The sequence below is a fragment of the Dermacentor andersoni genome, chromosome 1 (assembly GCF_023375885.2).
Source record: "Dermacentor andersoni chromosome 1, qqDerAnde1_hic_scaffold, whole genome shotgun sequence".
Classification (NCBI taxonomy): Eukaryota; Metazoa; Arthropoda; class Arachnida; order Ixodida; family Ixodidae; genus Dermacentor; species Dermacentor andersoni.
The window spans coordinates 128,569,955-128,581,688 of NC_092814.1; the positions used below are offsets into that span (position 1 = coordinate 128,569,955).

Sequence of the window (11,734 nt, forward strand, 5' to 3'; positions counted from 1 at the left end):
AGGAACGCACTGCCAGCACTTCTCAAGTAGCTAGCGCGACAAAACCATGAACTGGTTCTTAGGCACACATTTACTAGCCGACTATATCAATTTTCCTTCTTTTTTCGCCCTTCGTCATTGGTTCGGACATGACTCGCTCGCCGCCGCGCTGCTGCTATCCCTGCGATCTGCCCCACGGCGCGTGGCGTGATAGAAGCAATGGAACTTGAAATCGAACATTACAGTATACGGGCCCTGCATTGCCTGCGCGAAGTCAAATAGAAGAGTGTGGTGCTGACGGTGCGCGCTGTGCCGTGAAATTGAGGAACAAAGTGCGGCACACCCGAACTACAGAAAAAAAGGGCAGCCAAATAAGAGATCTCCACAATATCTTCCCGTCCTGACTGCATAGTTTTATCAGCCGAACGAAGGAAACGCTGAGCCAGCCTAGGTTGAACCCTTCTGACTGCTGAACGGCGATCTGGAAGCTATTCACTCTGGTGATAGCACTAGGAATTCGATCTCACCATGCAAATATCTCCTTGGCATTGGCTTTGAAGCTGAGGTCACGGGAAAGTTGACCCAGCCCTTCAACCGGCCAACACAGTAACTGCGAGAGCAACTTTGTGGACAGTGTCGGCAGCAGAGATCTAGGCCATTCCGATGAATGCTTCACGTCTGACCGACCTCTGGGAGCTGCAGGCCGGTGGCGCTTAACCGCAGCGCGCAATGTTCCTTCCTCTGCGTGGAATGGCCACTCATACGCTTGCACTCGAGTCTCCTCCATATGATAGCGTAGCCTGCAAAACGTCTACTTAGAAAGCCAGCAAGGGTGGTGCAAACTCATTATCCGTCACTTCTTCGAACGCGTATCGCACTTCCAGCCGTGGTCGACACCGAAAGAGCAACGCCAAGCAGACGACGAAGGCAAGTAATAGCCTCCGAAGCAACCAACGCACGCGCGCGCTACGCCCGCGTGTCTCCGGGGTCGCGCGACCGGCGCGCGCGGCCAGAGTTGCAAGCCCACAGCCAAGCCACAGCAACGGAACCCAAAGCGGACTACGCCTTCGCCGGTTCCTACGACTGGTTCGCTTTGAAGATGATTGACAGATGCGTGACGTATTCAAAAATTGCGATACCGCCCCGCTGCCTCTGACGACCTGTGACGTAATCAAAATTTTGGCCAATCAGGTGAGGCCAAAGGAACGGTTCCCCAACCGAACCGTTATAAGATTCGGCCCCAGGACCACTTACTTACTTACTTACTAACGACATCTGTGTCGTACTAGCTTGAGTCGTATTGAGCCCTGGCTGTGGCGAAGCACGTTTCTAGGCCGAGTTTTGCGTCGATTCGCACTTTTTTCTGCCCTGTTGAGAGTGCGAAAAGGCTCTTCACTTCTCACAGACCACGTCGACCACGCTGCGAGCTGGTCGCAGCCTATAGTTTAACGAAAACGGACTCTCCGTGTGCCGTGGGACGTAATGCTGGAGGCAGAAGGAATCGGCGACGCCGATCCGGAGGGACCTAGCTCAGCATCGAAAAAGCGTCACCGTCGATACTGCTGCGTCGTGGGCTGCCATGAACAAGAAGGCCTGAATCCCAACATCCGATTCGATCGTTTCCCTTCAAGGCCTCACGAAGCGGAGCGTCGGGCGCGCTGTATAACTGCAGTTCGTCGCGCTGGGTAGGCGAAACTTCGCGCCATGCTGACCGCTTCACCTGTCTTGAAGCTTGTTTGATTATAGATCTGCATTCTAAAATTCGGTCTTTTGCACCTACAGTCCCGACGGCAGACCGACATAGCAGCAGGCATGGCTGGTGATTCACAATTCGAAACCCGGCCACAGCGACTTCAGCCTTTGGATCCGCCTCCGGCGCCGTTCCAGCAAGTGGGAATGGACCGGACCTTCTTGGGTCGTTCCCCATGTCATCCTTGCAAAATAAGTGGATAATCGTGGCAACTGACTATTTAACTCGCTATGCGGAGACGAAAGCTGTGCCACGGGGAACTGCTGCTGATGTCGCCAGCTTCTTCGTTCACAACATCGTGCTTCGTCACGGTGCACCCGCTGTACTCATTACTGACCGCGGTGCAGCGTTTACAGTGGAGTTATTGTAACAAGTCGTCACACTGACGCACACCGACCACCGAAAGACCACAGCCTATCATCCCCAAACTAACGGCTTAACAGAGCGACTAAACAGAACATTAGCGGACATGCTGTCCATGAACATTGATGTGGAACACAAAACATGGGATGAAATTTTGCCATACGTCACGTTTGCTTACAATACCGCTTTGCAGGAGACCCCCGAGTTTACACCATTAGAGCTTGTTTACGGACGTCGCGTTACAACCCCCTTAGACGCCATGCTCCCGGTAGACCACGGAGCCACAGGGAATGACACCACTGAAGATTTCGTCGAGAAAGCCTAGGAAGCTCGCCAGCTTGCTCGGAATCGCATCCGCATCTAGCAGAATACCGACGCCTACCGTTACAACCGGACCTGAGGGAATGTCCAGTACTTACCAGGCGACCGCGTGTGGGTGTGGACACCTATCCGACACCGTGGGCTCTCAGAGAAATTGTTGCGCCGCTATTTCGGCCCCTGTGAAGTTGTACGCCGCTTCAGTGATGTGAACTACGAGGTGGTGCCTCAAAGCTCTGATCCTGGTTCAAACCGACGCCGTCACCGTGCTGAAGTCGTTCACGTAGTACGGATGAAGCCGTAATACGCACGCGAGGGATCCTCACAAACCGCTTCAGCATTGTGTACATTCCTGTATGTTTTTTCTTTGTCTTTTCATGTTGGCACTCTTGCCCATAGTGCGCGCCCGCTGCCCTTGAAGCGACCGGGCCGGTCGCTTTTGAGAGGGGAGCAATGACGCAAAAGTTTGCACGTGTTGGCACGGGACCCTTAAGGCGAGAACGACGAAGTTCGTGGTTGCGCGCGCGCTCTCCGAGGACCAGCCATCGCAAAAGGCAGACGTTTTTTTTTGCCAATCTGTCGGTGGTAAACTGTTTTAGTTGTAATAGCTGGGTGACAATATTACCACGAATTTAAACGCTTGTTACGGCACGCAAGAAATAACTTTTTTCACACACTTTAACAGATTTCATGACCAAGCAACCGAAAACATTTTGGCGTTACCTTGCTAAGCCGGACATTCCAATCCGTAAGATGGAAATCAACAGCATCGTTACTGAAAATCCGCGCACAGTAGTTAACTCGTTCAATTCTTTTTTCCAGTCCGTATTCACCCGAGCATGCCCAGTCCAAGTACCGCTTGTTCAACGTGACTCGGCTGTGCCGGAAATCGAGATAACCGAACGAGGTATCTTGAACCTGCTTCTACAATTAGATGTTAAAAAACCACCGGGCCCAGATAAAAGTCCAAATGCGTTTCTTAAGCGTTATGCAGAGCAACTTACCCCCTTTTTGCATAAAATATTTACGCTTTCACTGAAAAATGGTGCAGTTCCGACAGACTGGCTTCGCGCTAGAATAATCCCAATTCATAAAAGTGGTAACAAACTTCCTGTGGAGACGTATCGACCCATATCACTAACTACTTGTTGTTGCAAATTGATGGAGCATATCCTCAACAAAGCCGTCATGGACTACCTATAGAGTCTAACAATATTGTCACGTGGTGGTGACGTTAAGAACACAGTAGCAATACTGTGAAAGGCAAAACTAGATTTTATTGGGCGAACCTGTGCCCACAAAACAGGCTACACTTATAGCACAACGAAAGCAGCGAACACAGTCGGCGATCGTCGGAAATCTGATCAGCGAGGCAAGCGCGTCGGCTTTTATACAGCAGGCGTCGAATGTTCCAGACTAATCGTTCGGACCCGCGCGCCTTCCACAATGTTCTACACCATTCGCGTCACACGATGAAATCAGATAACACAACGTTCGGCGACAACAGACAGCCGGGTAGAAGCATCGATAACTTTCCAGAAACTTCGGATACATGCAAGCGCGTCCCGCGCTGTGCGATTACATTTGTTAGGTGGCGAAACGTGGTCGCCAGATAAGTACACGTGTCAATACCCCCCTCTTAAAAAGCATCGACCCGATGCTGCAAACAAACGAAGTTAATAAACAAAAGCACTCGTAGCAAAGAAAAGAACAAAAATGACGAAGTTCGTCAGCGTCCGTAAAAGGGTTTAAGGCGCACCACGTGGACCACTTCAGATCGTGCGCGGCGCCGCTGTGAATGCGAAATGCCGTCTGGCACGACCTCATAATCCAGAGCGCCAATACGTCGGATGACCTTGTAGGGTCCGAAATAGCGTCGGAGTAGCTTCTCACTGAGTCCTCGTCGGCGTATCGGGGTCCAGACCCAAACACGGTCGCCAGGCTGGTACTCGACGAAGCGTCGTCGGAGGTTGTAGTGTCGGCTGTCGGTCCTCTGCTGGCTCTTGATTCGCAGGCGGGCGAGCTGTCGGGCTTCTTCGGCGCGCTGGAGATAGCTAGCGACGTCAACATTCTCTTCGTCAGTTACGTGCGGCAGCATGGCGTCAAGCGTCGTCGTCGGGTTCCTGCCGTAGACCAGCTTGAACGGCGTGATCTGTGTTGTTTCTTGCACCGCCGTGTTGTACGCAAAGGTTACGTACGGCAGGACCGCGTCCCACGTCTTGTGTTCGACGTCGACGTACATTGCTAGCATGTCGGCGAGGGTCTTGTTCAGGCGCTCCGTGAGACCATTCGTCTGCGGATGGTAGGCAGTTGTCCTCCTGTGGCTTGTCTGGCTGTACTGCAGAATGGCTTGGGTGAGCTCTGCTGTAAAAGCCGTTCCTCTGTCGGTGATGAGGACTTCTGGGGCACCATGTCGCAGCAGGATGAAATCAGATAACACAACGTTCGGCGACAACAGACAGCCGGGTAGAAGCATCGATAACTTTCCAGAAACTTCGGATACATGCAAGCGCGTCCCGCGCTGTGCGATTACATTTGTTAGGTGGCGAAACGTGGTCGCCAGATAAGTACACGTGTCAATACCCCCCTCTTAAAAAGCATCGACCCGATGCTGCAAACAAACGAAGTTAATAAACAAAAGCACTCGTAGCAAAGAAAAGAACAAAAATGACGAAGTTCGTCAGCGTCCGTAAAAGGGTTTAAGGCGCACCACGTGGACCACTTCAGATCGTGCGCGGCGCCGCTGTGAATGCGAAATGCCGTCTGGCACGACCTCATAATCCAGAGCGCCAATACGTCGGATGACCTTGTAGGGTCCGAAATAGCGTCGGAGTAGCTTCTCACTGAGTCTCACACGTGTCAATATACTGTACCCTAAACAGCACGGCTTCCGTAGAGGGGTAGAGGTAACGCAACTTGCGGAAATAACTCATGACTTCGCTGGCATAATTGATTCTAAACTTCAAGCTGACGCAATACACATAGACTTTGCGAGTACCTCATTACACATAGTACACATAGCGCGTACCTCATTCTAAATTAATAGCCAAGCTTGAATCGATTGGCATTAATAGCAAAGTAATAGGATGGATTTCGGCTTACCTTACAAATCGTACCCAGTGTGTAAGTTTAAACAATGTAGATTCTGACTGCCTAAGCGGTCTACCCCAAGGGTCTGTTTTAAGGCCAACATTGTTTCTTATATACGTTAATGACATCTCTTCGTGCGCAGAACCAGGTGGAACATTGCGACTTTTCGCAGATTATTGTGTCATTTATACTGCAATTCGCAGTACTGACGACCAACTAAAGCTTAATTCTTCTTTACAAAACATTACCCAATGGTGCAATACGTGAGGGATGGAAATAAACGTCTCTCAAACAGCGTTCATCAGCCTAACCAAGAAAAAGCGATCTTTATCATTTACGTACAATCTTAAAGGCTTGAATATTACACAAGTCGACAAAGTAAAATACTTGGGTGTCACATTCTCGCAAGACTTAAAATGGCATAAGCACATCACCGATACATGCCCCAAGTCATTCAAGCAATTAGGGTTTCTACGCAGAAGACTGAGTAAAGCACCTCAGGCCGTAACATTAACTGCCTATAAAACTCTGATTCGACCTATTTTAGAATACGGAAGCATAGTGTGTGACCCTCATCAGAAGTACCTTCACGATAAACTTGAAAGATTACACAATAGGGCTCTTAAGTTTATCTGTTCAAAGTATTCTTGGCACGACAGTGTAACGGACATGCGTAATCAAGCGCATTTGGCAACTCTTTCCTGCCGGCGTCATGTTGCATCTATGTTTTTTATCTCCTCTTTAACGAACACATCAAACTCAGAAAAGACGACTATATTCATCCGCCTGGCCGTCGGTCTAGTAGGACAAACCACGATAAGTGCATCCGGCCATTTAATACGCATTGCAATACGTTTAAGTTTTCCTACTTCCCTCGCGCTGTGAACGCTTGGAATGCGCTACCAAGCGAAGCTGTAAATATTCCAAATTTAAATCAATCTTGTTCTCTAGTGGAGCAGCTAGTGGACCCTGTAGAACTACTTTTCCTGTTGTAAAACGGCAGAAAGTATCTTGTAGTGTTGTATTGTTTTCGTCTGTACATTTTTCTCATGTATAGCATACGATATATAATGCTAGATTTTCTGTTCTCGTGTACGCGAAGCGTAACCATGTAGGTAATATAATATTGATACATTTGTTATTGAAAAGTGTTCTGATCTACCTCATGTGTTCCTGTTGTCTTTTTTGGGAACTTGTATGTTATTACATGCCTATGATGATGTAAGCCCGCTCCCTGTATGAGTCTGCAGAAGACTTACAGTATTGATAAATAAATAAAAATAAACAACCTACAGTACTTTGGCACTGCGGGCGGCACCCAGTATGGCAGTAGCGAAAGAAATATGAAGTAGTGGACCAGTGAGGTTGATCCCTCAACCCTCTCCATTGCGAGTGCAGACCAACAGGTTTCGCTGGCACGGGCTTCATCGAGGTCCTTTTTTTTATGGTGACGCCAAGAATCGACGCGAAGCGTGCTCTATTCTGTTCCCAATCTTTTGGTGGTACCGAAGCTAGGATAATCACGTTTGTCCGTATAGCAGCAAATAAAAACAAGGCTTTATTGATCACAATGAAGAGAAGTCGTAATTGTCATAACATTGGCGCCAGCGCAGCAGGGAGGCAGGTGGCGTTTTCTGTTTTTCTAATATGGTGGGGAGATCAGCGTCACTGAGACACAATTTAATTTTCGTTTTCGTTCAGGGCTGCCCACAGTCAAAATACTGCGGGCCATAGTAACTACGACAATTTTTGTGAACTTCTTGTTGCGCAAGATATGAATGTCGGCCTTCAATTTTGCAACTGCAATGTTGCCGCTAAAATTGGTAATTAAAACTTTATAATATTTTTTTACTTGTGACGTGAGCCGTATTTGCCACGATGCCGCATTTGTATTGGTTGCCAAGCCTTACAGCCTGACAGAAGATGCGCACATGCGCTTATCACAAGTTATAACTGCAGCACACTGTGTTATTTGGCGCAGAAAAAAACAGCGTGTATTGGCCTCGAGCTCCACCACTGGAAAAGGTGGCGCCACCGTCGGCGTGACGTGCTATTAGGGATCACGTGGACATAGCGGCCGCGTCGGCTGCTTCGGGAGCGCCGAAGCGAGCTGAAAAGGAGAGTTTAAGATCCCTCGTACGCTGCGGTCCTCATTTAAAGATTCTTCCGCTTCGAGTGTCTCCTTTACAACGATTGAAAGCACTAGAATAGGTAGTGGCTGTCTTTGAAGGTGCGCAACATGGTAGGCTACTGCTCGGTGCCGCAGTGCCGGACGTACGCAACGGAGCCCGGTGTCAGCCTTATTCATACGTAGTGGCAGGACAAGAAGCTCCGTGAAGCTTGGCTCGCGAAACATAAAACCGGCGAACAGTCATCGGGCACAACTCGAGTATGCAGCAAGCACAGACGCGAGGAAGATTTCTGCTTCGGCGCCGGGTCTGCAATGTTCGAAAAACGCGCACTGAGACGCTCGCCCGAGTCCGCTGCCCGACTAATGACATGACGGTTCGGTCTATGAACTTGTCGATGCTATAGATACTGGCAAGTTCACTGGAGTGGAGAGGGAGCGGTAAGAAGCACATAAAAAAAAGCATGGCATATGGTCATGTTTGTGTTATGAATTAATGCACTGGATTACAAAAAAAAAAAAAAGAAGCAGCGGGAAATCGCACGCTGAGAACACCGATAAACATATAGTGCGACGCAACTCGAAAAATAATATTGAAACGTCCAAGAAATTAGAAAAAGAAAAGAAGATTGAATCGTCGCGACGTCCGGCACATCAGTCCCCGTAGGCGTCGAAGTCTCTACAATGAAATTATTTTTGAACAGCTCTGATAGCGCCCACGCAATATTTGTTGCTTGTATACTGTCCAATGCTCATATTCTGTCGCCTAAAGCTCATGGCACGGTGCGAAAACGCGCACGCGGCGAAAGCGAAACAGTGCGCGGACAAGCATGCCGACGCGCAGTCGGTCGCTGCGAAGCTGTGCGATCGCTGCATTGAGGCTTGATTCTATTACGCTCCATTTAGATATACAAACACTATACGTACATATTTCACATAGTTTGGTCTCAGCGTTTGCCTACCTTTCACGCAAGAAGCCGGTTCGGGAGACTAAATCGCGGCGACCGCGCACAGTGGCGTTCACTGTACGTATTCGGTAAAGAGATAGCGTCTGTAAACGATTCTGTGCTTTCAGTTTGCCCAAGATTATTATTTAGACAGTAAAAAACTCTCGTTTCGAAAGTACTTACAGAAATTTCCGGGAGAGCTCCCGCGTGGTGTTTTCAGTGAGCGCTGACAGCAGAAATTATGAGGAGCGCATCGCGTGATCCCTCATACTACGCCAGCGAGGCGTTTCCGAAAGGTGGCGACTCCGTAACTCCTCGCCGCCAATACCTGCTGAATTCGCGACCTCTGGGGAAAAAAGCGAAGGAGAGGGGGACCCGGGGGACGTGCGCGGTGTCCAAGGTGGCTGTAGTGGTGCTGAAACCCGGAAATTGTCGATATCCTCGCCTTCCTCGACTACACCCGGGGGGGGGGGGGGGGGGGGGGGGTGCCAGACGACCTAGCTACGCCACTGGCGACAATTAACAATTCGACAGGTGCGAAGTGGTGAAGTGCCCAGGTGTGTGCAAATGACCACAAATGGCCGGGCTGATTCGGTGACAATTCACTACCCCACTACGAGCAGCACAGGTTAGAGAGTTAAATGTGCTCATACTTGACCTCAAGCCAGCATGTTGAGGCAGCGCAGCAAGATAGTATTGATTACAGCAGATCGATTTTCGAGCGTTGTCATTAAAAGCTACATCAAGCGAGCAGCGCACGAGCTCGCGCTGCAGCGCGATTCGCACGTACGTGCGAGCTCATACGCATTGCATCAGTTATTACCAGTTACTAAAAGGGACAGATGGCCGCTACAACAACGCAGGCATAACTACTTGTTTAGCGGCATGCAGTCAACAAAGATTGCAGGAGACCCGCCGTTTCGCGGCATGTCGAAAGACCGCTGCCGTCGCGGCGCGTATGCGCTCGAGCAGTTCGTACATCGCGACATGCTGAAAGACCGCTGCCGTCGCGGCGCGTACCGTCGTGTGCTCGAGCAGTTCCGTACACATGATGTCTGCTTATCGCTGCTGTGGATTCATTTATAGCAAGCATTTTCTCGCGTTTGTGCGCCTGAATCTAGCAGCGTGCAAACCTTACCTGAAGTTCCACTTCGTACGCGACTCGCTTCACTTGCGATTGACACCGCGCTAGAACTTCGCCGCTTAATTCTTGAACGGCATACACGTATTCGGCACTGCATAATTTCTTGCCTTTACGCAGCGTGCCACTCCTGAAAAAAATCTTCGGCGCCCGATATTCGCTGCAGGCCGTGATACAACACAACCGAAAGTGGCGGGTCCATATTGTAAACGTGCTTTCCGAAGCAGACGACCGAGCTTGGTACGACCCATTTTAGGACAGAGGGCGCTTTTTAGCACCTTTAGAACAGGAGAAGAACATGAGAAGCGGGTAGCACTGCAGGCGAAAGTTGACTATTTCGTCAAGGTGGAGGCGGCCCAGGCCGCGCAGTTAGTAAGGACCGTGGCCGAGCTTGAGGAAGAAAAAGAAAGGAGCGCCGAACTGGAAAGGCGGCTCGACGCGCTGGAGGCGCGGGCAGCGGAGAAGGTCGGGTCAGGACAACCAAGTGCTGGCAAAAACTCAGAAAGTAGGGTAGAACCTACAGGCGAAGTGGGAGGCAGGGAGCCAGAGCAAGCCGTCCTCAGCTCGCCGCCGGTGAAACGGCGTAGTGAAGCTGCACAACGCGCCCCGAGTGAGGCGACGCTGCAGCCACAGGGGCGCCAGCGGGCGCAAAGGGAGGGGCAGCGGACACAGGCTGCAGTCGAACGGTTTGAACGTAGAAGGGTCCTGGTGATAGGGGGCTCCAATGTGGGGAGGGCCGAACAGGGCGTGATGGCGAGAGTGAAGGCGGACGGGCGAGTACAGGTGGAGGCGCAAGCGGGCAAGGGCATGGCGGAAGCAATGACCAAGGCGCGAGAAGTAGTTGGGGTCAGCACGGAGAGCGACAGCTTGGTCATTATGCATTCTGGGCTCAATGACGTGCTTAAGGGGAGAAGCCAGGACCTTGAGAGGCACATTGAGACTGGGCTGAGTAAGCTTAGAGAGGCCTCCGGGAGGGTGCATGTGACCATATGCACTATCCCAGAGGTCCAGGGCCACGCTTACCAGGTAGAAAGGAGGGGGGTTGAGGCCAATCGGGTCATTAGGAGTCTGAGCGGACGACTCGGGTACAGCGTGATGGAGGTCAACAGGGACGTGTACGGAACCGGCTTCCGGCCTTTTGTGCAGGATGGCATTCACTACAGTGGTGCCACTGGCAAAAGGATAGGGGGCAGGATGGGTCGCCAGGCAACAGCTTTTTTAGGGGGACCCAGAGCCCTGAAAGAAGCAGTGTAGGCGTGGACGATTCGAGGCAGGAGCCACAAACACGCAAACATCGGTACTGTAGGAGAGGTGACAGGAATAAGCGCAAGAGCCAAATTAAGTCAGACATAGGGTTCATTAACATGCAAGATGGCAGAAATAGGCTAAAATGGGAGGAAATCGAAGAACAACTAAGACAGGAGAACTTAATGGTTTATGGGTTTGTAGAGACACATCTTAGAGACATGGAACAACCGCCCTGTAACCCTGATTATGCATGGGAATACTGCAACAGAGTGCAGGGTAGCAGAAAGGGTGGGGGAATTGGAGCACTCATTCATAAAAATACAAATTGGCAAAGGGTCAAACAGGAATGCAAAGAGCATTTATGGCTAAAAGGAAAAGTAGCAGGGGCGAAAACACTTCTAGGCTTTGTATACCTTTGGAAAGGATCAAATGCTAAAGAGGAAAAGAAAAAAATGTTGGACTGTATAGCAGCGGACATCAATGAGCTAGGAAAAGGATGTGAAGTAATTGTATTAGGAGACATGAATGCGCATGTTGAAGATTTGGATGGGTACACAGGCTCCACAGGTAACATGCTGCTGGATATGTGTGAGAGGCTTAACTTAGTTGTCTGTAACTCTACTGAAACGTGTGACGGGATCATAACATGGGAGGTAGGGGGTCGACACTCGACAATAGATTATGCGTTAATGTCATATAGGATGTACGATAGATTAGGAGCCATGATTATAGATGAACAGGGCTCCAGAAGTATAGGTAGCGACCACAAA

General features: G+C 50.2%; 1 protein-coding gene across 1 annotated transcript; it reads left to right on the plus strand.

Moving 5' to 3' along the window:
* Window positions 1-5,751: 5,751 nt before the first annotated feature.
* On the plus strand, window positions 5,752-11,036 carry LOC126543336 (uncharacterized). The gene is made up of 2 exons (XM_055077937.2): window positions 5,752-5,763; window positions 10,344-11,036. Exons 1-2 carry the CDS (start codon window positions 5,752-5,754, stop codon window positions 10,968-10,970), a joined length of 639 nt encoding a protein of 212 aa, XP_054933912.1. The 3' UTR covers window positions 10,971-11,036.
* Window positions 11,037-11,734: the final 698 nt, after the last annotated feature.